Here is a 27969-nt window from a genome sequence, read left to right on the forward strand (position 1 = left end):
AGCAACAATAAGCTCAAATCGCTTGAAGATAAATCTCAGATGCAAAGTCGATGCCATTTCCAAATATCAGATGGTCCAATCAATTAACTCCATTTCAGCCCTGCGCCAGATATATATATTTCTCCGACCCCTCATTCCATTACTCATCATGCTGCAGTCATCCAAGAACTGTGCCTCTTTTTCATTCTCAGCTCTACATTCACCATAATCATTGAAACATTAAGTCTTCTACATCCGTACTGCACATCTGCACCTACTAAACAGTTACCCAAGTAGGCAATCCTGAAAGCTCGGGGAGCTGAGACACAGCCATCAAGAGGACGTCAGCACTATTCGAATTCACATGCCCACCCAAAGCCATGATACCTGGTTTCAGGTACTGAGTGGAGATGAAAAAGGGCTGTGCCGCAGCAGTTAAGCTTCTTAGTGGCTTGGGGCTGCTGAACCCCGCGCTATCTTACGGCCGTCCAGTGCTAAACCCTGCTGGACTCCAACCTTTACTACATTGGGAGTGCTGGAAGTTGATCTACGGAATTGACAGCTCGAAGGATGGGAAAAATGTTGAAGGAAGGACATATATAGGGATTGAAATGTCACCTCTAATTTCTTGACAGCAATCTCATCGCAATACTTGATATCAATACCTTCTAAGATCCGGATAGAATTGATAGCAGAAATCATTCATCATGGGTATCCTCGTTAAGCTCATCGGTTCGGGCATAGGTCTTGCTTCCGAAGCAATATCCCACCGAAAAGCCTCGAAAGAGGAGAAAGCCGCAGCCGCAGCAGCTGGTCTCAACTCCAACAACGGCGAATCTAGCGCAGCAGGAGCATCGCGATCTCGCTCCGTACCAGATTATGACGAAGCTCCACCGGAATATGTCGAGGTGCCTGATGAGACGGCAGAGAAGCTAATCGCGACAGGCCAAGCCGTCCCTGTAGATTCGAAGGATGAGAAACACCTGTACAGAGAGGACGAGGAAGATGTGTCCGAGGACGACGATGAGGAGTTGTGGGAGATGGACGATGCCGCTGGAGCGTTGACGGAGTCGAATACGCAAGAAGAGAATGCTAGGAGTCCGCAGAGTCTGAATCAGCTCACGGATACCTTTATGCACGATCACCCTCCACCAATGTACACACCTGGTACACCCTCTTTCAAGAGGAACCCATTACCATGCCCTGTCATTCTGCCACAGCGCAGACCGAGAGATAAGAAGAGGGGCTTTGTGAGAGCTTATGCTCCGGTTCTGGAGGATTGTGGCATTGATCAAGCTACGTTCTTGGATTTCCTCAAGACGTTCCATGCGAGTTGTAAAGAGGACCCATGGTTGCAGGTTGTGAATATGGCAGCTATGGCTGTAGGCTTCGTGCCTAATCCTATTGCAATGGGTGTCACTATCGCTGTCCAGTTTGCAGTGGGAGTGGCTATGGAAGTACAGCGTAGAACGAGGTGAGTTCTGCTATTATTCTTTTGAAAAAGGAGAAGATATGCTAACAGAAAACCAACAGAACAAACTCTTTTCTCGACCGTATGAACAACGAATTCTTCAAGCCCCGCGGTCTCTACTGCCTCATCATGACCTACAAACCCGAATCCACCTCCTCCCACTCCCGAGTCGACATCACACAAACAATCAGCTCCTCTATGACGCCCGCAGCCAGCAAGAACCGCCAAACACTCAAGAACATGCGTCTCTCGTCCGGCAAAACATACGGCGAGCTCGAACTCCCCGAGGCAGCTCCCCTCATATTCCCAGCTCTTGAAGACCTCGCAGACGACAACTCTCAAAATGCCGAGAAGAAGAAGTCCGCCATGAAATCCAGCCAGAAATTCGTCGCGGACTATTTCGACCGTCGCGCACAAGCAAAATACATCGCTGAGAACCCGAACTCGAAACTCGCTATCTCTCCTGGCGATGAGAATGGACAAAAATTCAGCAGTCGATATGCGGACCCGAACCATCCTGCGAATTCGGGCAGTCTGATCAGTTTGTTGACGGGCGGACATGTGAATCCGAAGGCGAGGAAGCAGCAGAGGAGGATTGATAGGAGGATGTACAAGGCGTATAGGAGGGGAGAGGAGATTACGCCGCAGACGGGGAAGAAGAGGGATGGGCTTGTTAAGAAGATTCTGAAGAAGGATGTGTTGTATTTGATGATTGTTAATTTACCTTCGGATGAGGAGTTGCAGGCTGCTGGTGGCTTGGCTGCTGTTGCTGCTGAGGATCGATAGGGGTTTGGATATGGTTGCATGTTGTGGTTTCTGGGTCTTTTGAGTAGAGCGTAGTAACGAATTGGATATCAAGATTTACTTTCTCGTTCCCCAACGTTCCTCCGAACCCCCTTCATATTCTACCCTTCCATCACCTCTGTCTAGCACACAGAAACAACCCAATCCCATCTTGACACTGAAATTATTAGCAAGTTATCCCACCATCACCTAAAGTTACTGTGATGGACTTACTACGTTCCGCCTGCCGGCCCATCTCCCGCCTTTTCCGCTATTTGCGCTATTTGCGCTATTCACGCTGGTCGCGCTGGTCGCGCTGTTCACGCCTACTTCTTTGCTACTTTGCCACCTGTAAGGCTCTCAATCAATTTCTTGAAATGTTTCCAGAACGCATGTTGTTCTACTCTAGCTCCCGTGATTCTTCGCAACGTCAAGTGCACTACGTTCTACAGTAATAGCAGCTATCTTCGCTGTTGAGATATCTTGAGCGAGGGATTTAAAGGGGGGGTTTACGATTTGCAGAGGGGTGAGAAGGACGATGGATTACTGTCTCGAAGTTGGTTTATGAACACCTTTAGCGAGCAAACTAATGCATGAAGGACGTCCTGATAGATATATCACAGTAATTACACTATTTGAGGTTCGATATATACATTAAGCAGTCACATCACCCAACGACAACGTCGACCCCTCACTCGTCCACGTCAGAGGCCTCTCTCCCCTATTAAGCTCCAGATTCGTCAACCGAGCCTGATTCCAATCCTGACGCCGGAACACACGGTCTACTTTATACTCAACTTCAGACAGCATATCTGGATCCCATTCTCCACCCCCAATCGAAGTCTCCGCAATAACGGCAATCTTGACATTACAGGCCGGATTACCTACTAACCTTACCAGTTCGTCCATGACGAATTTAAATTTGCCTTCACATTGGTCCAGTCTATCTAGAACGATAAAGGTGGTTCCCAGATCTTTCACAGCAGCGAGGACGTCTCCGAGTAGTTTCATCATAGCTCTTGCTTGCGTTTTAGTATTCGCTGAGTTCCGGAACGGATCACTCAATGCCGCACTATGGAACTGCACCGCTTTCTCCCGCAGGATATGCGGTTTCCTCATCAAAATCTGGAGAATAATCGACGAGATAATTTGCTTCGTAGGGACAACCTTACTTTCCAACCCCGGATGGCAAGAAAAGAACGCAACATGAATATCCTCTCTCGCAAGATCTTCAGTGATATAAATAGCAGCCGGTGAGAGCCAGCAATGGCTCCATCCTCTGTAGTGGCGGCCGTCGTAGGCGGTCTTGCCGCTGAGGAATAGCAGGCAGGAGTCGGTGGAGGAGATCCAGCTTCGGTAGATTTCGGTTTTTTGGAGGAGGGCGCGGTTCATTTGGACGTAGGCTGTTTCGGGCATGTGTGCTACGTAGCGTGGCGAGTTGGGGAAGACTTGTTTGAGGTATCTTTTGGTTTCTTCGACGTTGGTTTCTGGGGATGGGAATGTTACCTGGTAAGATATCAGTTAGTACTGATCTGGTTTTGATACGATGAGCCTTACCCCAAGCTCTTCTTCCAGAGTTTTCAGTCGTTGTTCGTCTTCTTGTTGCGCTCGTTCTATGGGAGCTGTTAGCTAACATCGTAGCAATGGTTAAATTTCATGGGCTCGTACGCTCGACCTCCTTCTTGTATGCATCGAACTTATCCGACTGCTCCTGCAAAGCTCGTCGTAGCCAGTCGTTCGTGTCTTCCATTCTCTCTGCATAAACCTGGAGCTTTTGGATCTTTTCACCGGAGATAGTAACTTGTGCTTTAAGTTCTTCAATATGCTGACCAGACTTGTTCACCTGAGTTTGGATATCTTGTGATCGACCATGTAGTTTGTACATGGCTTCCGAATTGATCTCTGCGAGCGTCTTGTGGATGAGAGCTGCAATTTTATCCACACCCGTGGATGGCGGGGCAATGATTGCCAATGTGAATCTCGCTGTGGCACATGTGTTAGGAATTTTGTCCAGTTCTCAAATACTATATACTTACTCAAGAAGTGTGTGAAGTACTCCGTAGCAGCTCGAGAGAATTCGATGACCTGCTCATAAGCATCTGCAACTAATTTTCTCATTGTCGTAGTAGGGTAGATATCAGCCCAATTCTCCAGGCGAGGGAAAGACTTTCGCATATCATCGAGCAAATCCTTGATTTTGATATCATTACTGCTTTTATTCACCACGACCTGGGAGATATGTCAGATTCGTTTCAAATCGACTTGAGAGAAGGCCAACAATGAGGAATATAGACAGGGTTTGATATGCTACATCTCCATACGGCCCTGCAGCATTCTGGACGACATCTATGATGCCTGAATATGCGCTGACGAACTGACTGAACCCATTGGCGAATTCTTGTGCCCATCGTCCAACTCGTTTGGCGCCATGCGTTCGGTCGGCATGGTATATATCTTGCGACTTGGTTGCATCGTCGAGGTTCTGCTGCGCAACTAAATGAGGAAAGAATCCATCTTGGGTCTCCTTGATCTGCTTGTCCAAGTCTTCTTTCGTAGAAGCTATGTGTACTTCTCTTTTTTCGACTCGAAGGGCCTTTCGTAGCTTGTTTTTGAACCGTTGATGAGCTTTGAGGACCTCTTCGGGAGGCTGCAGGACTCCGCTGCTTGGAGAGACGTTAGCAGTGAAGGACGCTGTAAACGACCTGTCGGTTGCCTGATTACATAGCTAAATTTCACCACTCACCTCTTTCCTCCTCCTCCGCTCTCATGTTTCTCGAACCAAACACGCTTCTGCTCTTCCATCAACGAAGACTTGACGATTGTTCGTCCTTCGACATTGCGACGATCAAGATGAAGGACAGCCTCACGGAAGTACGACAACACGTCGAGGCGTGGTTGATTGCTCTTTGCGGCGGGGCCGTCATTTGGGGGCTATATGCAAGCACCACAGCTGCAATGCGACAGTACCCTTGACTCCACGAGGGATCACAGCAGCCGTTCGCTGTTTCAATTGGCGCTCCAGAGCGACATGGATGTCGGTGACCTATTTCAGGCAACTGGCTAGAGGTTCGCTCGAGCATAAGACTCCGCGAGGCTCTTCTCAGTTGGAATCTTTGGCCCCAAAACTTTGCGAGAACAGACAATTTCAAAATGGCCACTACCATGGAGACTGATCTCCAGCAGAGATACACTCAACTACTCGAGCAACGAATTGCTCAGCTTGAGGCACTAGTTAATGCCCCTCCCAAGTCCCCTGAGGTGTCAAAAGTAGACGACAAATCAGAGAACAAGACGGAAGCAAATGGGGTTGCCACAGAGAAAGCAACTGGCACAGACACCAAAGATAAAGGAACGGAGACTGATGGCAAGAAAGAGGATGAGACGAAGCCAACAATCCGGTACCGAAACATTCTTCGGAAATGGGATCGTAGCGCTGGATCTCACAAAGACGAGGTCCTCAACTCATTCAGTCTCTAAACTTCACAGTGCTAATGATTTGAGCAGGATGTGAGCGCAGCCCTTTTGAAGAAATCGGATTCCAAAGATATTGCTTACACCTTTCGACGAGTGTACGATCCAGAAACCGGAGAGAAGGGTGCTTTCTCTGAGTTGGATATTGAAGGAGAAGAACTGAGAGGGATCCTGAAAAGTGTGATTGACAACAAGTACCCTGGGATCAATTTCGATGGAGAACTTGTCACTATAGCTGCTCCTTTCTCACCCCTGGTAAAATCTCATGACCTGTAACATCATTGGATATACTGACTGGTGAAGGTTCACAATTGGGACAAGCTTCAAAAGAAACTAGAAGACACGCCAGAATCCCAAGCAACTAAAGATCTGGCTCATCTGCTAGGTCGTGTTCAATCAGCCCCAGAGCTTGAGAAATACTTCAAAACCCGTGCAGCGAACATTAGTGCTCAAATTACAACCTATGAAACGCTTTGGACATGTTTTGCCCCGAAGACCAAAATCCTTGTCAAACCATTCATGAATATTCCTCAAATATTTGAGGTATTGACATCGCCAATACCATTTTCAAATCCGGTCGAATCCACCTTGGATATGTGGGCGTGGTGCTGGGACTGGAATGGAAAGAAGATGGTTCGAGTATACTATCAACTAAAATTCGAAAGATTCAGAGGTACAAAACCTATCAACGAGCTTGAATACTACCCTATCGACTTCGATCAAAACAAGGAGGAAGTTCTTAAGGACATCAAGGCGCGCAGTGAGCGCTATGTAAAGTGTACCCAGGTGAAGCGTGGGGCAAGTCAGATGTTTACTTACCGAGGCGATGCTTATGGAGATCGAAGGAAAGTAATCGCTTCGGGAGATGATGGCGAAGTGAGTACGGCTTGTGGACCAGGTCCCTCAACTGCTGACATTCTCAAAAGGACACGGAAGGTGGTGGCTCAAAACGATACCAGAACGAGGATTTGCTGGGAAAAGAGAAATATAGCCCAACAGTTGTCCCAGTAAGTTTCCAGTAGCTAGCTGTATATCTTATCGCTGACGCTTGCAGGTCAAAGGAGAGTTCATCTGCGATGCCGCAGCTTTCCTCCAATATGGAACAGGCAGTCACGTGCTGGGTGAATGGGAGGAGAGGTTCACTGATGAAGATCCTCGAGAGCCGGATGGAACTCCAATAAACCTGGATATACGTAAGGCCTTAGAAGACGACACGCATCAGCTTTTCCCACCTCGACTTCTGGGCTATGCAACCAGGGAGAAAATGTGGGGACAGTTCTCTGTCGAACTCACGCAGACAGCTCCGAATCGAGATTTTAAACCATTCAAGGAGGACCTACAATTAGACCAAAGGTAAGTGATTGATAATGCCCGATCCCTCCTTAGTATCTCATTAGAAATATTTTGCTAACCTTTTGAATACAGGTACAAGGATATGATTGAAGCATTAGTCGATTCCCACGAATCTTCCACCGCGGAGCTCGAGCAGCAGTTACAAGTGAAGGATGTTGTCCAAGGCAAAGGCCGAGGACTGGTCCTCCTTCTTCACGGTCCACCAGGAGTCGGCAAGACTCTCACAGCAGAGACCATCGCAACCGCAACAGGAAAACCACTCTTCATCGTCAGCGTGGCAGAGATCGGACTAGACCCCTCTCGCGCAGAACGCAACCTTGAGAAACTCTTCAACCTCGCTAGCAAGTGGGAAGCTATCTTGCTAGTCGATGAAGCCGATGTGTTCCTCGAAACCCGAGGGGCGGCTTCGAGTGCCGGCAGGAACGCCCTAGTTTCCGTGTTACTTCGAGTCTTGGAGTACTACCAAGGGATCATCATCTTGACGACTAATCGGATCAAGTCCATCGATGTCGCAGTCATCTCACGTATTCATTTAGCAATTCGATACACGGACTTGACTGAGCCTCAAATGCGCAAGATCTTTGCGTTCTTTTTGGACCAACTGATGCCTCAGTGGATTGATGACAGATCCAGGATCGATGACTTTGTCAATGATTACGCGTATCAGTTCAAGCTGAATGGAAGGCAGATCCGTAATGTAGTGTCGGGAGCGCTGGCATCGGCTAGACATGGTGCTGCTAAGAAGAAGGGGAGTGGCTTGCTAACCTTTAGACATTTGAAAGACGCTTGTGAGATGACGAGGGAGTTTGAGGAGCAGTTGAAAGAGAATACGATGGCACAGCGTTACAATAACGAGGCAGGAAAGTGATGTGGGACGTTAAGGGGCGCGTAGGATCTCACGTGTAATATTGTTCAGTGTCACGGATAACAGAACGAACATTTGAGCTCTTCTTCGAAGCAGCGGAGGTCATTATGTTTTTCCCCATTACTTGCAGTTTCTACTTCCATACTTTCAAGTATCAAGTTTTACCTCCCGGACTGACCAACTTTGGTCGGGTAACAAAAGCATTGTTTCATTTGGAGCAAAGTTGTCTCGCGCTATTTCACGGCTATTATGGAACGCATCCTCGATGCTCGAGATTCGAAATGAAGTTTCGAGCACTTGCCTGAAGTTATTCTGTGTCAAATAATGAATGTATTTCAGTTATCAAGTCTGCTGTCAAGAGATTGGTCCTCCCCTCAACCTATCATTATCGTTCTGCAATATTCTCATTAGTCTTGGCACCATGGCGAAGCCATCCAGCAAGCCTCTCGCCTCAGAGCTACCCCCTGTAGTTATCGTTCATCTCGTCCGTCACGCTCAGGCAAGTCATACTAAGTCTCATCATATGGTCGACACTAATTCCCACCTCTTATTATGTAGTCAAGAAAGCCAGGCGACTCCAGCCCTGATCCACTCAGTTTTCAAGGCTAAATGCAATGCGATGACCTTTCTGAAAGCTTCAGAAAGCACGCTGATTACGTAACACAAATATTGTCTTCTCCCATCGGACGATGTCTGGACACCGCACGCAGAAGCTTCTCTCGTCATTTGAAAAGTGGGCTGAAGATCCAAGTCATGCCAGCTTTGGCAGGAAAACGAGGTGCTTCATACGGGTCTGACACTGCACCCAGACATGCGGAAGTCGACGATGTCTGGATACAAGAACAGACTCGCTCCAGACGCACTCAAACAGGACCCGAGAAGTTCGTAATGCAGTATTTGACATTGAAAGGGTTATCGGCAAAGGAGGCCTCCAAGGTGCGCGAAGTGGTCGTCGTCACTCATGGACAGCAGTTATCAAAATTGCTGGGGAAAGGTAACTTACTCAAATCTGCTAATCGAGCTCTACGTTGACATTGAAGTGAAGCTTATAGAGAACAACATTTCCCGAATGCGAAGCTTCGCAGCTATATGGTAAAGACTGGAATTGCTTCTGGATCTCTGATCCACCTTCGTACTGAGAGGGAACTGGATGCACAACGAGTGATCCAGCACGATTGGGCAAAAGAAATCCAACAGCAGAAGGAAGTAAAAGAGATGCATGCCAGAGCGCTGATTTCTAGACAGGAGAAAGATAAGGCAGAAAAAGCCAAAGCTGCGAAGAGAGAACAGCAGAAGGCTAAACAAGAGTTCAGACAAAAGAAAGGCGAACACAAGAGAAAGAGCATGCACACTGAGACTGAAACTCCAGTCACTTCGACCGAGGAAGCAAATAATAGACCTCTCCTCACTGCTCAGGTAGGACGTCCAAATAACATCACTTCATGGTGCGAGAAGAGATCACAAGGCTAACTGTGGGGACTTTCAGGGAGATGGAATGTTCGCCAATCCCAGTCCAGAGACAGCGAGACCCATGAATTTCAAGCAACTGTCAGCCTTACTAGCAAGCAGGAAGATAGAAGAAGTCTCATCGAGGGTGCACGGCAGAGCCAAGAGCTCCAAGGAAGCAAAGCCTGCCAAGAAGGGAAAAAAAGAAGAAGAGTTCCAGGTGGACCAAAAGCTTTCTGGAACAAGTTCAAGTGACAAGTCAAGAATCACTTGCAGATGATTAGTACGCCGGCTAGGGAATTTCTAGCTAGAGGCTGGAGAGTCGTGCTACGTTGAGGCTTCTGTTATTCATCATTCATGTCATAGTATCAATTAGATATGTGATCCAGTAGGTTTCCTTAGACTCGATTCAGTTCTCCTTGAAGGCTGTGAAAACCGTGAAGGCTGTGCGGTATCCACCAAGCGTAGTGCGAGTTTGGCACAGCTTTCAAGACGCTTCGGTGGCTCAAGTCTTGAGCCATGTCAAAGCTTTCTCTCTCAGGAACTAGTTGCCTACATAGCATGCCACCTCCTTTACTTAGACATCCATCAGTACTTCTGCTGAATCAACCGAACTTCAATAGATGATGATATGTAACACTCAACTTCAGAAAGATATCTAGCTGAAAGCTAAACAGCTTCAGGCTCATTCTCAAGGAATTAGATAAAAGCGATAACCACTACCGTCTAAAACATTTTTTTACATCACGGGAGGTCAAGTGCAACATCCAAGCTCCGGAGGATACCGGGCCGATGGTCCAGCGGCGCCAAGTATCTCTCTCTCCTGCTTTAGCGAGATAGTCGCTTCTGTCTAAGACATTCCTTTGTCTTCGAGGACTCGAATCACATGTTCAAAAGGGACGACGCGAGCCCCGCCAGGCTGCCCTGCTATTCCGCTACTCGTGTATATAATGTAAGACTTTTGATCCTTTCTGCCATTTCTTTCCTTCCTTCATCACAACTCATACCTTCACACCAACACAACACATCACAACATCCGACTCTCTGTTACATTCCACTGAAGCATACACCATAGATCCTTGACAACCACGAAGAATCCTCGCTCATCCGCCATGTGTTACCCTGCCGCGTCTAGCACTGGACCCAAGCCAAAGAGCTCCGACTACCCACCCACGATCATCGTGCACATCGTTCGCCATGCTCATGTATGAATAACCTTCCCTGCATATCATATTCAGAGTTTTAGCTAACTGACGTCTTATTCAGGCCACGTTCAATAACGGCAACGACATGAGTGCTAGCGTCGACTACGCCGGAGAACGTCAGTGTGATGATCTCGCCCGAACCTTCTCTCGAGACAACGAAGGCATCACCCATATCCTCTGCTCACCCTACAAACGATGCATCGACACTGCACGCAAGAGCCTTCGCTCCGTTATCAATAATGGTGTGAAGATCGACTTAATGCGATCACTCAGCGGTCGTGAAACGGACAACAAAGACTGGGTGGATGGCATCAAGTTCTTCGAGGAGAGTTCCCTTCATGAAATGGGTCGATGGATCCAAAGAGATTCCAAGGCAACGGATCTCGACTTCGTTCGAGGCTGGCTATCGTTGAAGGAGATGAACCTAGCAGAGGCGCAGAAGATGAAAGAAGTGGTTGTTGTCACCCATGAGAGATTCTTGGAGAAGCTGTTCCGATCTGGTAAGAACCCAAAAGCACTCCAGGACCAAGATTTCCTGTTCCTGGTCTACTAACATCCATCACATAGGAAGCATCCGTTACCACCGCTTTGGTCTTGCAGAAGCCAGAACATACCGTCTGACTCCTGGGGACGGTACACTGGTTGCGGTGGGCCCCCATGAGCTGAAACAACTTCGAAAAGCCCAAGGCGAGTGGGCATCCGCACTGGCTCTTCAAAAGGCAATAGAAGAGATCAAAAGATCAGAAGCTCTCTTAGCCGCCAAGATCACTGCAGACTTAAAGGCCAAGGCTGAGGCGCAAGGCACTAAACTCGCACAGGATACGGTTCGCTCGCGGTTGGATGGCGTGAGAGCTGCGACTCTCAGCTGTTAGAGATTTTAGAAATCTTGATGGGGTGTGATGAGTGTATGTTTGGGGTAGCGGGCAAACAGTATAGCCATTGATTCTTTTAGTAGGCGGCATCTGAAAATTATAATCATTTCTTCTAAGCGGCAGCGCTATCAACTGCAAATTGTCTACAATCACATTTTCTGATCTTGTCTTCAGTCTATGGATGATCGTCCCTTTTCTTTGAAGTTTTGACTTGTACCTAGTAATATTTGACCTCCACAACCACTTTACTTAGATTTGGTTTGCTAAAGTCGAGCCATTTCAGCGCAGTCAGCTCAACGATTCTCAGTCACCTGCTAACGAACATGGGGACAAAAGTCCGTGCGTTCAGGCTGTAGAACCTCGAAATTAAAACTCTTCACATTAGGACTAAACTATCAACAACTCCACCATTATGGATCCTTTTACCACTCCACCTATGTCTCCACGTCTCCCAGGTGCAGAGATCAGAACCAAGCACAAAGAGGGCATACGCCGGCTCTTCAAATTCGCTAAAATAGGCCTGCAACAGCTCCAGGGCTACTACCACCTAGGAGACAGCACAGTTAGGAAGATCCTACTATACGATGTGCCTGAAAGAGCGCGCCCTACACGCACAGGGAGACCCAGAGAATCCCTCAATGAACAGGAGGTTAGAGATATTATTGAGTATATTTGCACCGACCATGCAACTAGAGTGCTGAATTGGATCCAAATACACGATGAATTGCAACTCTCTTGCTCTGTCAAGACCCTCAAACGCCGCTGCAAAGAAGCTGGATACTACTCTTGTATCTACTGCCAAAAGCCCTACCTCACTAAGACCCAAGCCAATGCGCGGTGGCTGTGGGGGATAGCACACATGTTTTGGACTATTTGGGAATGGAGTCAGATACTGTACTCAGATGAGGTCACATTTCAAGTTGGAGGGAAGAAATGCAAGCAGAGGTGTATTAGGAATAAGAAGGAACGCTGTCATCCTGACTGCATTCAATTCCAAATGCATAGAGGTGGCACTATTCCTGTACACTTCTTTGGTACTGTAGGCTACGGATACAAAAGTCTATTGATCAACATTCATGGAACTGGGAAGAGTGGGGCATTTACACAAACTGATTACCTTGCTCAAGTACTCAAGCCTTATATTCAGGATTTTTTAGCTGCTTTTGCGGCTGTTTTGGGGCCTGGGAAGACCCCTCAGTTCATAGAAGACGGCAACTCTGCTCACGGCCACAAGACTACTAGCAATATTTGTACTACTTGGCGTACTTCTATGGGTATTACTCTATTCCCCCATCCTGCAGTTAGCCCTGATATGAGTCCTATTGAGAAGTGCTGGAGGAGAATAAAACAAGCTCTCCATAGGCGCCTAAGGCAGCCAACAACTGAGGTTCAAATGGTTGTAGCAGTATTAGAAGAATGGGACAAAATTCCTCAGGAATGGATCAATGGGCTTATTGAGCAGCAGGACTTCTGGGTACACGACTTAATTAAGCGATGTGGCTGGTCTACAGCTAATTAATTAATAAAATTCATGATTCTGATGCCCTGAACGCACGGACTTTTGTCCCCATGTTCGTAAGCGAGAACCCCTGAAATTTAGCGACTGAGGTCAATGGAGAGGTATTGCAAGATCAACCCGACTTGATGACGAAGAGAAAACGGACGGTGGGCACTCGTATTGTACATCAGATTGGGTGGGAGAATGAAATAACATATGCAAACAAGTCATGAGACAGCATTATCCTCGTCACTATCAAATATCCCGACCTCGCTTGGACTTTCCTCCAACACAACTCGACCCCTTGAACAATCAAAAGACCGTCAGCCTTACGACCATGAGTCCAAATGAAAAGTGAGAAATATAATTATTAAAAAGAAATTATTCTCCTTGAACAGACATTGCTGTCGGCCGCTGCTGAAGTATCAGTCATGTGATGCAATATATACATATTATCTATACGACGAATTCTGTAGTCATCGTCGAAGTTGGGATGAAAACTAGTATTAGCCGCCGGTTTGAGTTCCGCTACGCGACAAGAATAGGTACTTCCCTACCATAAAGTACTATTATGCGCACCCGCCAAGACTAGTGAGTTGAGCCTAATATGTTTTTATATTGAAAAGCTGAGGTCATATAAAATATTTTCTTGAGAATAAGCAGCCTCAAAAACAATATAGATAAACAACTTTATGTTGTGCAACGATGAATAAGGGTTATTTGTCTTGCTAATGGTCTCGTTTGTAGGCCAGAGTCAGCTTCATATAGTGAAAGCAGCGCCTCTATATTGCATTAGCCGCCTTCTCGGCCTCTGGACAGAGGCAATGTGTGAGATACTGAGCTAAAATGATCTCAAAATGGTGTCTGGTGAATATGTTCGGCTTGCCCGACAGATGGATGTAAGCTGTAGTGCATTGCTGAACGAGGAGGTGCAAGTGAGTGAGTTCGAAAACGAAGTATAAATATCATCGTCACCTCTCTCTTCCTATATCCAGCATCAAATATCAGAAGCACTTGCACAACCAAAATCAAAAAGGACAACTCTTCTCCCGAAAAGTACACACAATGAAGTTCACCACACTCACCGGGCTCTTCGCCCTCCTCACAACCGCCATCGCGAACCCCATCTCCTCAGAACTCACCACCAACCTCGCCAAACGCGCCACCGAAGGCATCCATCTCGTCAACTGCGGCAACAACGTTTACTCCGTTGTTGTATACTGTCCCAACGACGGTGATTGCAACCACGACCCCGGCGCGGGGAACGGCTGCGATCATCCGAACGGAGGAACGTTTACCTGGGAAGGCTCGCAGCAGAATTGCAAATTTGATACTGGGACCACGCTTACGTGGAATATTGAGAGCAATGCTCAGTCTCAGCCGAACTTCGCGCAGGTTGGGTATGTAGATTTTTCTGGTTTGATGGGATGAGAGGTGTTGCTGACGAGAATCGGTGGTGATGTAGGACTGGGAGTAATGGGTTCCATAACTTTAATATCTTTAAAGATGATAAGCATACTATGTTTACTGATGGAAATAAGAATCAGTGTAATAGCATTTACTATGCTCTTGATGTGAGTTAGCTTAGCCCATGTGCTTGAACTGCCTAGTTGACCGAATACTGTAGGCTTAGATGATCCAGGATCAGGTAAACTTTCGAAGGAATTTCCTTCAATGAGAAGGAAAATTGTGATACATGTTTGGAAAGGAATTGATATCGACCATTGATAGAAAGTTGAAGTAAAGTCATTCTTGAAATACTTGGGGATAAAAAAATTCAAAGACTATTTTGACCGCCTGAAACAATATTTTCATGCTTGATAGGGCATGTTTGAATTGTCAGATGAATGTAAAAACAATTCCTTCGGTACTACCCAATGCGAGACGGTCTGCAGCAACGGTGTTGTATCGCTCCCTTACAATGGATGAGCGACCTCACTCCTTTCAAGAAAAAGTCTATTAAGCTGCACTTGACGCAAGTGGAATCACTACATATACACATTAATCTTTTCCTTCCCCTCAATTAAAGCGCTTACTCCGCCTCCCGCGCAAATTGCGCGAATAGCGCGAATAGCGCAAATCCCGCGTCCAGAGTACCAAAACCACGTGCTTGCAATCATCAACATCCCGAGAAAATCTTCTCCTGCTGTTGAACGTCCTCGTAAATCGCTGACATGGTTGCTGGAGGCGAGTGACATTGAATATATTCTAGAATCAAGACTCCAGTGCGTCAAAGGGGTATTCAGAACCCCAACCCCTCTTCCGCTTCGGACGAAAGACATCGACGAAACTCGAAGCGCTCGAAACTCATATTCCACTTGCTGCCGAAGATGCACTTACTCACTACCTACATTTCCGACGAGTATCAAGCATCGATTCATCGCCACCGCCCTCATGTCCACCCCCTCGAAAGCACAAGTCGGTCGGTCAATCGACGGGAGAAATGCTTAAACCAACAACCAACCAACCGCAAAATCACTGTGAAAGTGAAGCGAACTAGTTGGTAGCTTCGAAACCACATCCATCACCAGCAAGGAGGAGAAATCGTAGCATAGACTAAAATTGAACATCTAATAATACCCGAACAAAACACCACTGGCCATTCACAGCAGGAAAAAAAAGGAACAAACGAACAACTCTCAAAAAAAAAAAACGTTCGCCTCCTCGCTACAAGCTTTCCCCCCGACCTAATCGAAAAAGCCAACATCAGCCTGATTTCTGTTGTACGTACAGTACATATACCTTATTTCGACGACTTGATTTATGTCTTGAGAGCAAAAAAATAAACGTCAGCCACGCAAACTCAATCTCAAACTCAAGTTTCAACAACCAGAGAAGAAAGAAAACCCCCAAGCGCGACTTCGGGAATGGCTTAGGTAGCTTAGCTCGGTGAAGTGAAGATTTAAGAGCCGAAGATAACCGCGGTAAACTTGAGTCTTGGCGTGGTATCGCGCTGTTGCATGGCCCACTCAGATTAAGGTACTGATTGGATCGAGTTTTAAAGTTAGATTTGGATTTGTGGAGGGGTTTGTTTGTTTGTTTGTTTATTCGGTAGTTGAGGTGGAGGTGTTTTTTTTGGACGGGTGGGAAGGTGGGAAGAAGCAAAATGTAATAGTTTGTTTGATCATTCAGAATCGTCTGTCTGTAACATAATGTAAATAGATAGATACAAAGAACATACCCCCTCCCCACTTAAAAAATGCATCGCTCCACAAACTCCTCCAAAACATGGTATCGTGTTATACAACCCCAACGAACTCCTAACTCGTAACATCGCTCCCCCTCCTCCTCCTCAACAACCACGCATACTTGGGCATATAATCCGGCGCCTCTGCCTGCTCCCCAGGACTCATCGCCATCCCCATCCCGCCCTGAAACGGCACCGGCCCCGCTTCCACCGGCTGCCGCTCCCCAAACGGCCATGTCACCTTCGCCTTCAACCGCGCCGCGACATCTAACCAGATCACCACATCGTCCGTCACGGGCGCCATCGGCACCGCCGTAATCGGGACATGGAGAGAATCACTCTTCTGCGCTCCCTCCGCGACCCGTATCGCGTCCTCCGTATCCCACATACCTTCCCTGCCCGGTGCTCTCGCCAGCAATGCCAGCGCGCGAGCTTTGGCACTTGGATCCGGGGCCCTTAACGCCGTGAAGAACAGCGGCGCGATGACGCCCTGGTCAGCGGCGAAATTCAAGTTCGTCAGCGTGCTGGTGAAGCAGCCTCCTGTCGTGATTAGGTATTCGCAGAGGGCTAATATGTCCTCGAATTTCTCGTCTGCGTCTTCGGGGCGCCCGATCACGATGGAGACGACGAGGGAGTGGACTTTTAGGAGCGTGGCGCCCTGGCGCGGTTTCGAGGCCGAGGGGTCCAAGGAGATGAAGGAGGTGATGAAGTGGGAGAGGGCTTGGGACCAGGAGTGTAGGGCTGCGAGGTGTTTGTGGGCGGCGACGCCCGAGGGATCGGGGGTTGTGTGGGCGAGGATTGAGTCTGGGGTTGTTAGTATCTCATTTTGAAGTAATATATACATATGTGTAGATTACTTACTAGTTGATGTTCGATCCGTCATGATCTCGGCGACGATGGTGTCGAGAGCATAGCGTGCCGTGTCTAAGGAGGTGAAAACCATCGGTTTTGAGTGTAGACCAGCGGTCGTTAAGAAAGTCCAGAGTTCTGTGCGCTCTTTTTGAAGGTGGGGGTTCACGAATGTGGCGGCCTGGACACCGAGGGCGATTAATGGAGGGGAGTAATTTCGTTCCCATTCTGCGTCACAGAGGCCTTTCTGTTCTCGTTGGGATTTGATGTTTTGTAATATCCGTAAGCCGGCTTTGAGATGGATGATGGCGGAGGCACTGGTATTTTGGTCAGCTATAGGAATTGAATATTTCCATTTCAATAGGCTCGAGAACTGTCAAAGGAGAACGTTGGGGGAAGACTTACTGATTGCCTAAGAGACAATCGATAGTAATAAATAAAATACATGAAATCAAAGTCAAATCCATTTGATGCGCTCGAGTCGACATTAGATTGTGAAGGTTACTGATCGCTTTCGTATACTGTCGAAAGGCAAAAGTTTGCAAGCTCGAATCGTAATTGGCGCCCCGGCTGTGGTGCCTATTGACAAAGTCTTGATGTATTGCAGCGATTGCAATAACCGCATGTTGGATGGTCGGCTCAACCATGCTCATTTGCACAACTTTATTCTCCCAAAATTCCGACGAGAACGTCCCCGTTAAACTGGGCGCTGTAGCCGTGGCGAAGAAATAGAGAAGTCTTTGCTCCAACGGATTCTCGCCGCACGTCGTCGTCGGATTGCATTTTGGTAGCGAAGGTGTCCGTTGCGCAACCGCGCTGTTGTGTGCTGGTTTGGGTGGTCCGTAGCCATCACATTTTCTTCCCGTCGAGGTACATCGTTTGCAAAATGGTTTCTCTTCCCCGCATTTGACTCTCCGGATCCTACACTCACATATCAGTCCATGAAAGTCCTGCTATTGTAGGAGAAAAGTCAGAGCGACAGCAACTCACTTGCACGTCAAACACCCCAGTCGTGAGGGCGTACCACATATCCGATACCGTTGACCGTTCTTGGGCTTCGTGGTCGGCATTGTGGTTGATTTGGTGGAGGAGCTGGAAGTCTTCAGATTCGCGGGTTCGTGGTTCTTGATAATAGTGCTCCCGCCACAGACACGGCAGAGTATGCTTGGCGATTTCCGGAGGTACGAGGTACTATCTGTCCCAGGTAGGACCGGGTAGACCACACGCTATCAAATATAGGAATCTAACGAGAGACACGGGTATCCATCGATAGCTGCATATATGATATGTACAGTCCGATATGGATGTACATGGGCGGGGGTACGAGGCTTGAACCGGTGTGTTTGCAGGCCACCGGCGGTCACAGCAGTACAGTACAGTATGCCAGCAGGTGGGACGTGGGACTTGGATGGATGAAGTGAAGGTTGCAGCGTCCACCTTCTTGATTTTGCTGCATGTAATTTAGCACATACCAGGGTGGCCCGCCGGATTCATCGCATGCCCCGTGCTGCCCAATTTTCCGATTTGTACACTGGCTTACCGCGCTGGACACCTGGGAGGTGAAGATTATCCAGCAGATGGGCCCATCTCAGTCCAATAAGGATGGACAGCTCGTACCTCGAGCGTCTCCCCGTTCAACTCTCTAGCAGTCCGGTTCCACTGGCCTCACACCATCCCGGACGCTTGTGCGGTGGTCCCTTGTGCATTTTGGACCCCAAGTTTATTCCTGGTCGCCCAAAACAGCGGCAGTCACACCGCACACACAATCCAAGGCCATGGAGATGGGGCATGACCCGTCCGTGATCAGATCTGCGGTTGCACTTGCTCTCACCTCACTTGGCTGAACTGGTTCGGCGGCGGGAGCACCAGAGAACTCTGAATGCATGCTTCCGCCGGGAGTTGAGGTGAAGTCCCGTTCTCTCTCATCGCCCGTTCACGACTCAGGAGAGACACACTTGAGAAACTGGAGCTCACGCCACACGAGGGTAGCTTCAAGCGAGATAGCGAATGAGTAGCCAAGAGAGCGGGAATCTGCCGCTTTATGTAATCGACGACGTACCAAAATACCAAAAGGGGCCAGAGACGAGCAATAAAAGGAGGCAAATTTACCGTCATTTCATTCGTCCTTTAGCGCCTACTTGACCCCTCAGGTGCATCGCATCCAATGGACAGTGCCGAAAGCCAAGTGTGCCCCATCTTTATGTGGCGCGGCAAATGCACACAGGGCTGAATAAGGTTTGACCCAAGAATATCGAGCTTGCTTATTGGAGCAATATTTACTGCTCTTTTCTGTTACGGTGGAGGGCGAGCTTCGTGCCATTTCGGCCCGCAGTGCCCCTGGAGGAAGAGAGCATATGAGGAAGAGCAAAATGGGGGTTAAGATAATAATTGAGACAAATTAACACTGTAACACAGATCGACCGTGGAGCCATGCATCACAGACTGAAAGGAAGAGCTGTACAGTAAATTTGCAAGCAAAAGGTCATGGCGGGTAAGGGTTATTGGACAAGTCCCCTCATGAGCTGCAGGCCAGCCTCCAACCAACGTCCCAAGTGCCGACGATCATTGCTGCACCCGACCACGGATTGCAGCGCAACCGTTTCAAGACTTGGAAAGCGCTCCCAGATTAAAACAAACAGCGCTTGAGGAAATCCAAGTGGAGAGTCCAAAAAAAAGCCATCCCAGGTGGGTTTTCACGTACAACGTCGTATTTTGGTCCAATCAGAGGTAGTGTCGATACCAGATATGGGAAATTGCGAGTCGATGTACCGATAAACTATTCCCGGCAATTTGCAGTACCGTTCAGTCTAATCTGATCGCGCTCAAGTCGTTCGTTCGTTCCGTTCGTTCTTTCACCAGCAACGAGACATGCTGTTCAACACTAACAATGCACAATAGAGTGCTTCTCATTGGATATCAAGAGCGAGATCACGACATGATGCGACTCGATTCCCATCATGTTTGGATAAATACAGTATAATCGACCTCGGCTCGTCCCGATATACAGATTCCAATCTTCTGAAGGCGGAAAAATGCCAAGCTGCGGCCAAGCTTTCATCGTACCATTCCACTTCCCTGCGGGAAATCCTTCGAAAGAAACTCAATTCCTCCAGGGATCGATGGATCCAAGAATGTGCTCTCGGGTTCGCGCAAGCAAGGGGGGGTTGGAGAAAGCGACAGGGACGTCTGATTTGTGGGAATGTAATGGAGGTTAAGGAAAAGTTGATCGGCAAACAACTGATGGAATGGAGGCGCAAGCATTATCTACAGTATCTACAGATCTTCAAGCGATGGCTGAAGCCTCTTACGAGTCGATTATTTCTCAGACTTGCCCGGGACTTTACATCCTTAAGATCAACAAAGCCTCTTTTCCCCTCCTCGCCCAGAATTCCCTCTATTCTCGCTATCAGATACACCAAGTCTGGAAACAAGTTCTGCCTAAAACTATCTACCGCGCTTCAAGCTATCCGCTTTGCAGACTGTTTTATCTCCTGCAAGATCCCAGCTCTTCAATTCTGCTTTCTGCTACTGTCCCATGCAAGGAGAGGATGACGACTCCCTCCCCTCTCTACTGTATCTAATTGTGCCACGTGAGCGCATTGATCGCGGTACAAGCGGATAGGGCGTTATGTCCGTTTCCCAAGGAAGGGCGTGTCCAGGTTGTGGGGTCTATCTGTCCCAGTTTTCTCTTGTTCAATTAATTCATTATTTCTTGGGCGGATAGTTCCGCCTTGGTATTTACTTCTGTTCTGTACTTATTTTGCAGGGAAAGATAATCCTGGGTGTTAATACTGTAGGATCGTGCATGCATGCATGTTGCCAATGTCTAGACGGCCTTGCAGATATCACATTTCTCATTCATGGACGGAGAAGGGAATCAGGGTTCGACGGGAGGAGGGATGGAAGTGTTCATCCTTACTGTCTTCCGTTCCTTTACCGAGATCCCTTGAGAGGTTTATTCCCTACCTAGGGAGGGAGAGCTGAATATAGATCATTCAAGGTTCCGCGTATCGGTCGGTACTGGGGAATCTTGAGTTACATCGTGAGTGAGGTCATTCCCATCCCATCCTCGCAACCAGATTATATTGCTCCACACCACATATACTGTACTCCATCTCAACACGACATCTCGACGGCCATTCGTCTATCTCTCGTTTTGTTTTGTTTCTGCGCCGCACAACAACGTCCTTCCATGACACCTTCTCGAAGCTCGCTCGATCGAATAACCATGTGGCCGCGCGCCGTCTCACTGCATACATACATACCTAATGACCACCACGCTTCTCGAATCTCACCAACCCCAACCCTAAATTCTCACTCCTCTCTCTCATCCTTCGCCTCACCACATGGCCATGCCAGCCTTACTTTCGCGCCTCCTCCTTACATCCTTCTAGAAGGTTGTTTGCTCGTTTGTTTGTTCGAAACCATGTGGCCTCGTCTCCATCCTTTCTATTTGTCTTTGCCGCTTTCTTGCTTTTGCTTTGCTTTCTTTGCTGTGCCTTATCTTGTCGAGCTTCTATTTACCCCATCACCAGTTCCCGCGTATCGCCAATCGGTTGGAATGCTGTTGAATTTTCATACAGAAGTTGTTTATGCGTGATGGCCACCTTCCGGAAAGGTGAGGGGGTGCATAGGGTTGAGAATGGTGGTTTCTTGTAAGTAGGGTATTTTGATAGGTTCCAGGATATCAGATTCTGAGGCGGGAGAAGGTTAGCCTGACGTTGAGTGAGATCCTTCTTCGGTTCTTGTTCGAGAACGTTGTGCTTATTCTTCGTTCCTTCAAGGTCGTGATGACGGCTAGTGCGGCTTATGTTGGAACCTTGTTCCTATTCTTACTTAAGAGGATGAATATTGATCGTATTGCCGCGGGAAGAATCAGAAAACACTTTCTTCCTTAGGAGTACTTTCTCGCAACCAATTTCCATCATGCCGGCTGAGTAGCTCGCGACACAACCTGCCATAGGAAATGATGACATTGGTATATAACTATGAGCTTTTAGTCGAAAGAAAGGCAATGGAATTGTCCAATTCAGATTACCCATGTCCAGGATACAAGTCTACTCCGAACTCCAATACAAGGTATGAAATCCAGCAATATCGCGTACACTTCTTTCGTATCATCTGCCTGATCCTCTCCCTCTTGCTCTCATGCTCTCTCATGCTCTCTCATGCTCTCCACTCCACTCTTAGCCAAAGCATGTCTCTCACCACCTTTCCTCATCAACCACACCCATCTCGCTCCTAATCCCAATCCAACCTCCACCCCTAATCCCTAAACCCCACACCACTATACCCACCAACAACATCCCCCCTCAAGCCGTGCGAAACCTCCTCTTCAGCTCCATACCTACTATGATACTCCTCCCCATGCAAATGCTCATCCCTCCAAACCCCATCTCCGCCCTGCTCCCTCGGCGCCTCATACCCCTGCGTCCTCACCCTCATACTTTTCAACTCGCTCAGCTTCTGCGCATCTTTGTCGTCTTCGGGCAGCTTGTAGACACCGCGTCTGGTGACCTTGCGCTGGGTCGCAATATCGAGGGTTAGGGCTGCGAAGGTCGATACTCTGTTTTTCGACCCATCTTGTTAGCTTGAGTTCTTTGCTTCCTTGCATCCACCACGCTTCTTCCGCCTGTATACTGTACACAAAGAAAGGGGAACTCACGTCCCAACAAGAGCCATCCCCCAAAGCGCCTTATAGTCCCTACAAACGCCCGCCTCCGCCTCACCTCCCCACACGCTCCCCGTACACGCCTTCGCCAGCACATGGCTCGTACTCACGCTCCAACTCAGCAGCGCGAGGCCCAGCGCCCAGAAGAGGGATATGCTGCCATTGAGCAGGAGGTTGAAGCCGGGGGATAGGTAGGTGAAGTTGTAGAAGATAATCGTGATGAGCAGCGCCAGGATCGTGGCGAGGGATACAGCTATTAACTGTCGTTCGCTTTGTTAACTTCTGTTGTTCTTGATGATAGAAGGAAATGAAGGGGAGGGGGGATGGCGTACAACGATGAACGTCCAGGGGATTGCGAAGTGTTCCATTCCTATAACATCCTTCTTGTCAGTATTTGATTCCATCTGGAATGAGAGGAAAGGGAGCGTACGCAAATAATATATAAAATACGCCATGATCCCGCTGACGACTATGCTGGCGAGTAATTGCGCGGTCCTCAGTCCGTGGAACAGGAATCGTGGGTACGGCGACGGGACGCCGCCGCGGACGTTTCGGTGAATCATCTCTCTTGATTCTTGACCTGATCGTCGAGACGAGACGATACGGCGATGGGTAGTGAGCGACTGGTGATGGAGAGGAGGATGGTCGAGGGTCAGAGCCTCATGGTGCTGGTGGTGTTGAGAGCTGAATGAACGGACGAACGAACGACAGCGGGTAATACTCGGTCGTCTGATGGCTGAGGTTTCAGGGGCTCACCCGCGCCGCGTTTAGTGGGTTGCGGCTGAGTTTACGGGGGTTGTAGGGCTTAGAGTTGGGAGCGGGAGGATGGTGGGTGGTCTGAGATGTGCTGGTGAGAAGGTGGGAGTGTAAGTATGAGCACGCCTAAAATATAGTGTACTGTTGTTTGAAGGGACTTCTTCCTCGTCTTCTTCTGTCGAAGAGGGATCAGGATAGCCTCCTTCCCAATGCAAGCGCAAGACGAGAACTAAGAGTGTATGCTTTGGGTATTGTGCAGTAGATGTGACAAAGTTCATCGTGTCACTGAGTTCGGGACCTGATACGGAGCTTCTTCTCGGACAAGTGTCACCATAGCCCATCTTCTAGATATGACAGCAAGTCTTGTATTAACCAGTTTTTCTAGAAAGCGAAAAATTAAAGCAATCACCGCAGCTTGTGGAATTTTCATTCCAGTGTTTCCTTCCAGAAGGCGGCAATGGACATACTTACCAAATGTACTTTTCATTGCCGTCAAGACATTGATCAGCAGGTAGCACGAGCGAGAAGACATCGAGAATACGATGACTACGGTGGCACCAGTCCAACCGACACTAAGTCTACAGGCCTTGAATGCGTTGACCCTGAACATATTACCAGAGGTATTTGGGTCATTTAGTGAAGACTTTCGAATAGCGAGGGTTTGATTTCAAGTAGTCTTTCAGTTTATATGATCAACAATCCAGGACATTCCATGACTTTAACAATAATTGGATGCCACACAGAGGCGTCGTAATCTAACTGGAAGATGTTTTACGAAGAGAGAAAAACACAATTTACTGATAGGCATTGCTTCGAGGCCGCGTTCCTTCTTTGTAATGTTACGCATCTTAGCTACCCAGGTTTCCATTTCTCCATTTCTCCTGGTTTTTCAAACACACTCGAAGATCGAAACCGAGATACCGCTCAGAATGCGAGTGAATAGCTTCATAGACCATTTCACTTGCTTCCTCAAATCGTTACCAACTCGATCCTGTCGCTGGACAAGAAGTTCTGAACAGGGTCCATTTCTTTGGCACGAAGTTTACTTTCTTGCCCATCTTTCCCTTTCTTAGCTTTGCAATCTCGCTTCATTGATGATACAAAAGATAACGCTGCTTGCCTCCTGTGCTTCCTCCTCAACCCCTATATCTAGCGAGCGTCACGTGTCTCTCCATCGTCGCATCAACAACAACTTCCAAGAGCAACAGTGTAGAATTGACAGTACATGTACTGCTCGTATAGGTCATAGTTTCAACTTCAACCCGGCTACCTGCGGCGAGTACGTTTCGCTCTTGGAACATAGTGGATCATGCCGTAATTTTCAGTTACAGTTGCATCGGCCGCTGCAGCACTGGCTGCGATGGAGTTGCGTTCTTAGTGCAGAGTTAAGGGAGATGATAAGAGGGGGAACGGTAGTCGAGATTGTTTCACGCATGATATTTGTTCGTGGTTTGAGGACGGGAGTGGCGGTGCTAGGTATTCTCTCTAGTTTTTGATGAGGATAGGGTGTTAGTACAAAGCAGTGATGCCAATTGTGGAACTGCGTTCTCGGCTGCCGAAGATGACTTTGTGTTTAGTTTCGTTGATGAATGGCAGAGTAAGCCGGACAATGGTGTTGCTGTGCCGAGGACAAGCTGTTTATGTTTGAGTGAGGGGTTTAGGAATAGCTGGGAGATTGTGAAAGAAGACCGGCAATAGGTAAGTGAGAGTCTTCGTTGAAGTATATCTTTATAACAAGAAGGTTGAGGTCTTTTCGCCCTGTCCCGCGTGCACTGGCCCATCAATAAAAATCGTCCAGTTTGAAGATGGTCAAAGCAGAGCCGCTGTCATGATATCATACATTTCGTACATCCAAATTTAATCGTTTCTGATTTCGGAGGTTAGTAGTTGAAAAATGGTGGATGGGAGATTGGTACTTACATTACGCAGAAAATTCTAAACAGAATTAGATCTGGTCCTCCTAATACTACTGCCGCTGTCGCTTGCGATAGGACTTGTAGGGGTTACAGACACTAATTTCGTCACAACATCACCCTTACCCACTCCCCTAATCGAAGGCGCATCTCCAGTAGCAGCCCCGCGTCTCTTCTCCTCTGGATACGTAGGGACATTCTCCTCCCAAGCAGAAATCGACATCCACTTTTTCTCTCCAAAAGTAGTCGGCACCATGCCATCTTCACCAATATCCCAGCCCGAGATACCAATCGCCTGATACACCCTCCTTTGCATCTGTAACGTCTCTTCAGACCACCAAGCACGTTGCCTCCACTCTCCTCTATGGCGTCTAGCGCGTAATCTCCCCGTGATAGTCTCAAGACAAAGACTAAGACCAATGATAATGGCACCGAAGCCGAAAACAAGACCAACAACCCAGGTTCTGAAGTTCGTGAAGTCATTTCGCTGAATTACTTGACTATCACATAGCCACGCTAACGCCGAATCCTTATATGCTTGATTTTGAGGCACGAATTGCGTGTATTGTGGTGCCGGACCAGTAGCATAGTCGACGATTCGACGTTGAGTATTTGCGAGACCGATATTGAACCAGTTTCTCACTTCGCTGATCCACTGATCGGCGCTCAGAGGCAAAGAAGTCATGCCCGACATCATACTTTCAGCCAGCAACGGCTTTTCAAGCTCTCCGACCACGGCAGCGATCCTGGAGTTCGAAGCTGCGGTGAAGATACTGTTTGCAGTTGCGATCTGGCGCGTGTTGTTCTTGAAGAGCTGTACAAAGATATCGGGTTGAGCAAAAGTCATTTGACCTGCAGAGAGATAGGGTGTACAGTGGTTGGGTCCAGCGGCTGGATTGCAGAACTGGATTTGTTCCGTGCAACCTAGGGGTGAGATAGGGTTGTCGAGCTGGTATTGTTGTATGGTGGTGGAAGCTTGTCCTGAGGTTACCTCGACTGTGGTTATATTCCTGAATTGTGCTGAGAGCCAGAGGTCTTCGCTGCGGTCTATGAGAGAATAGTTAGTATATTGTTATAAAGGGCATTGAAAGAGGGATGAAAGGTTTTAAAGAACGTGACTAACTGATGTATGCACCGTAAAATGACGCAAATACCAATAGTGTCGAGCTGTTCATGATAGAAAGTTCGGGAATTGCTTGCCAACCCATCCCACCATCTGCCTCTTGGGTACTTTCCAATGTTACTCACGAGACACACATACAAACAATAGAATAGTAGCACTCACCTAATATCATAACCTGCTTGATTCTCGTTGTAATCTCCTGCAATATCACGAAAATTTGTGTAAATATACGTCGCATTCGTCAACCTAGGGTCTGCAAACCCAAGGTAGATCGCAGGAGTGTTGCCAACTCCGTAATAAAGCGCTGTGTAGTTGAACGGAAGAGTGGCAGCGCCATCAAGACCATTGATGTTGGTACGGTTACTGAACCCAATCTCAACGTACCCTTCCGTGTTGATGGGTATGCAAGTTGCTGTCCTCCTCCACTGGACTCGGTCTTTGTTTGGGCCATTGATACCATTGTCGTTGCGAGAATCAATAAGACCAGTTGTCATAGTCAACGAAGTATTGGCAGAGCCAAGACAGAATCCATCCGCAAAAGGACAGTCAGTCCGCGTTTCGGTCCATGGTATTTGCGGGTTCTTGTAGATATCGCATTCGGGTAAAGATTGCGACTCGGCTAAGCAACTTTCCACGTATTCTTTGCTTGATTGCATGGCATCTGCAGCGTAGCTCCTGTAGCCAATGACGTGCGGCAAGGTCGTTTCGTTGACTCCAGTTGCATTGATGGGCCAGGGACCACAACTCGAGCTTCGAGCTAAGAGAACTTCGCTACTGGCTTTGGTGAAGTGAGAAGCCAAGAGACCAGCTGCTAAGAAGGCGATAAGATGGATATTCGCAGTCAATAACAAAATAGCCGACTTTCGAAAAGTCTTTAGCTGTCTTCTCCAAGCCCATCCTATTCTAGTGAATTGCCAAATGGTACTTAGATCGGAGTTGTTGTTGCGCAGAATTGCTTGCTGCTGATGATATAGGCCGTCTTTGGCTTGCCTGCTCGCTCTGATTTGGTGTGCTATGAAACTTATTATGCTCCATGATCGCGCACCAGTAAGCTATAGATGATATCAGTTCAGGTTCCCATTGGTGAATCTGAGATCCGCAGGAAATATCTTTCTGTTCTAACGCAAAACGCAGATCTGAAAGGTAAGTACAGAAGAGGGTTCGAATACAAAGAAGTGGTCAATGCAAGCAGAAACTTTAACCCCGCCATTTCCCTGAATACCAGAGTCTTCGACTTCGAGATGAAAAATTCCCATCATCTCATGGAGATTGCACAATGGTCTAATAGAGAACAAGTAGAAGCACTTACTTGAATGAAAATAGCGAGCGCAGCAATGAGAACATTCCCAGCGCCCTTGGTAAGAGTTATCGTCGACCCGCCAACTCTTCCTCCAGACCAATTAGTCCACACACCAATATGGACCGTCGAATTCGTCGACATCTTCAATTGAATGCGCAGCTAGTAATGAATGAAACAGAACGGAAAGCTGGCAGAAAGCGCCGTTGAATTATCGATTGAGCTCCAAA

At 47.9% G+C, this 27969-nt stretch overlaps 12 protein-coding genes across 12 annotated transcripts; 6 read left to right on the forward strand and 6 right to left on the reverse strand.

Moving 5' to 3' along the window:
* Positions 1-220: 220 nt before the first annotated feature.
* On the forward strand, positions 221-2303 carry LY89DRAFT_683942 (uncharacterized protein). Its single transcript, XM_018214784.1, has 2 exons — positions 221-1453; positions 1513-2303. The coding sequence occupies exons 1-2, from the start codon at positions 687-689 to the stop codon at positions 2234-2236; spliced, it is 1491 nt and encodes a 496-aa protein (XP_018072335.1). The 5' UTR covers positions 221-686; the 3' UTR covers positions 2237-2303.
* A 90-nt stretch (positions 2304-2393) lies between these two features.
* Positions 2394-2754, forward strand: LY89DRAFT_34331 (uncharacterized protein). Its single transcript, XM_018206869.1, has one exon. It carries the CDS (start codon positions 2458-2460, stop codon positions 2686-2688), a length of 231 nt encoding a protein of 76 aa, XP_018072336.1. The 5' UTR covers positions 2394-2457; the 3' UTR covers positions 2689-2754.
* An 84-nt stretch (positions 2755-2838) lies between these two features.
* LY89DRAFT_717619 (uncharacterized protein) lies at positions 2839-5117 on the reverse strand. Its single transcript, XM_018218360.1, has 6 exons — positions 4977-5117; positions 4512-4896; positions 4270-4462; positions 3902-4216; positions 3791-3846; positions 2839-3739 (listed from the first exon to the last, which is right to left on the reverse strand). Exons 1-6 carry the CDS (start codon positions 5033-5035, stop codon positions 2888-2890), a joined length of 1860 nt encoding a protein of 619 aa, XP_018072337.1. The 5' UTR covers positions 5036-5117; the 3' UTR covers positions 2839-2887.
* On the forward strand, positions 5008-8114 carry LY89DRAFT_643820 (P-loop containing nucleoside triphosphate hydrolase protein). Its single transcript, XM_018211811.1, has 6 exons — positions 5008-5686; positions 5738-5959; positions 6008-6580; positions 6631-6711; positions 6759-7057; positions 7130-8114. The coding sequence occupies exons 1-6, from the start codon at positions 5384-5386 to the stop codon at positions 7923-7925; spliced, it is 2274 nt and encodes a 757-aa protein (XP_018072338.1). The 5' UTR covers positions 5008-5383; the 3' UTR covers positions 7926-8114.
* A 561-nt stretch (positions 8115-8675) lies between these two features.
* LY89DRAFT_781098 (uncharacterized protein) lies at positions 8676-9392 on the forward strand (the record flags this gene model as incomplete). The annotated part of the gene is made up of 2 exons (XM_018222448.1): positions 8676-8916; positions 8968-9392. The coding sequence occupies 2 exons, from the start codon at positions 8676-8678 to the stop codon at positions 9390-9392; spliced, it is 666 nt and encodes a 221-aa protein (XP_018072339.1).
* Positions 9393-10362: 970 nt separating this feature from the next.
* Positions 10363-11590, forward strand: LY89DRAFT_683944 (uncharacterized protein). The gene is made up of 3 exons (XM_018214785.1): positions 10363-10573; positions 10635-11073; positions 11141-11590. Exons 1-3 carry the CDS (start codon positions 10481-10483, stop codon positions 11443-11445), a joined length of 837 nt encoding a protein of 278 aa, XP_018072340.1. The 5' UTR covers positions 10363-10480; the 3' UTR covers positions 11446-11590.
* Positions 11591-14008: 2418 nt separating this feature from the next.
* On the forward strand, positions 14009-14526 carry LY89DRAFT_732688 (uncharacterized protein; the record flags this gene model as incomplete). The annotated part of the gene is made up of 2 exons (XM_018219718.1): positions 14009-14343; positions 14409-14526. The coding sequence occupies 2 exons, from the start codon at positions 14009-14011 to the stop codon at positions 14524-14526; spliced, it is 453 nt and encodes a 150-aa protein (XP_018072341.1).
* Positions 14527-16124: 1598 nt separating this feature from the next.
* LY89DRAFT_717622 (uncharacterized protein) lies at positions 16125-18864 on the reverse strand (the record flags this gene model as incomplete). Its single annotated transcript, XM_018218361.1, has 6 exons — positions 16125-16934; positions 16992-17296; positions 17385-17900; positions 17970-18205; positions 18290-18429; positions 18744-18864. The coding sequence occupies 6 exons, from the start codon at positions 18862-18864 to the stop codon at positions 16204-16206; spliced, it is 2049 nt and encodes a 682-aa protein (XP_018072342.1). The 3' UTR covers positions 16125-16203.
* A 2831-nt stretch (positions 18865-21695) lies between these two features.
* LY89DRAFT_34505 (uncharacterized protein) lies at positions 21696-22235 on the reverse strand. The gene is made up of 2 exons (XM_018206877.1): positions 22018-22235; positions 21696-21965 (listed from the first exon to the last, which is right to left on the reverse strand). Exons 1-2 carry the CDS (start codon positions 22137-22139, stop codon positions 21812-21814), a joined length of 276 nt encoding a protein of 91 aa, XP_018072343.1. The 5' UTR covers positions 22140-22235; the 3' UTR covers positions 21696-21811.
* Positions 22236-22244: 9 nt separating this feature from the next.
* Positions 22245-23213, reverse strand: LY89DRAFT_696449 (uncharacterized protein; the record flags this gene model as incomplete). Its single annotated transcript, XM_018216838.1, has 4 exons — positions 22245-22545; positions 22645-22910; positions 22983-23020; positions 23081-23213. The coding sequence occupies 4 exons, from the start codon at positions 23211-23213 to the stop codon at positions 22245-22247; spliced, it is 738 nt and encodes a 245-aa protein (XP_018072344.1).
* A 395-nt stretch (positions 23214-23608) lies between these two features.
* On the reverse strand, positions 23609-24120 carry LY89DRAFT_34616 (uncharacterized protein). The gene has a single exon (XM_018206883.1). The coding sequence runs from the start codon at positions 24014-24016 to the stop codon at positions 23681-23683; it is 336 nt and encodes a 111-aa protein (XP_018072345.1). The 5' UTR covers positions 24017-24120; the 3' UTR covers positions 23609-23680.
* A 1221-nt stretch (positions 24121-25341) lies between these two features.
* Positions 25342-27883, reverse strand: LY89DRAFT_668190 (uncharacterized protein; the record flags this gene model as incomplete). The annotated part of the gene is made up of 4 exons (XM_018213029.1): positions 25342-26366; positions 26443-26549; positions 26605-27494; positions 27752-27883. 4 exons carry the CDS (start codon positions 27881-27883, stop codon positions 25342-25344), a joined length of 2154 nt encoding a protein of 717 aa, XP_018072346.1.
* Between the last annotated feature and the right edge of the window lie 86 nt (positions 27884-27969).

Source organism: Mollisia scopiformis, assembly GCF_001500285.1.
Source record: "Mollisia scopiformis unplaced genomic scaffold LY89scaffold_10, whole genome shotgun sequence".
NCBI classification, from domain to species: Eukaryota; Fungi; Ascomycota; class Leotiomycetes; order Helotiales; family Mollisiaceae; genus Mollisia; species Mollisia scopiformis.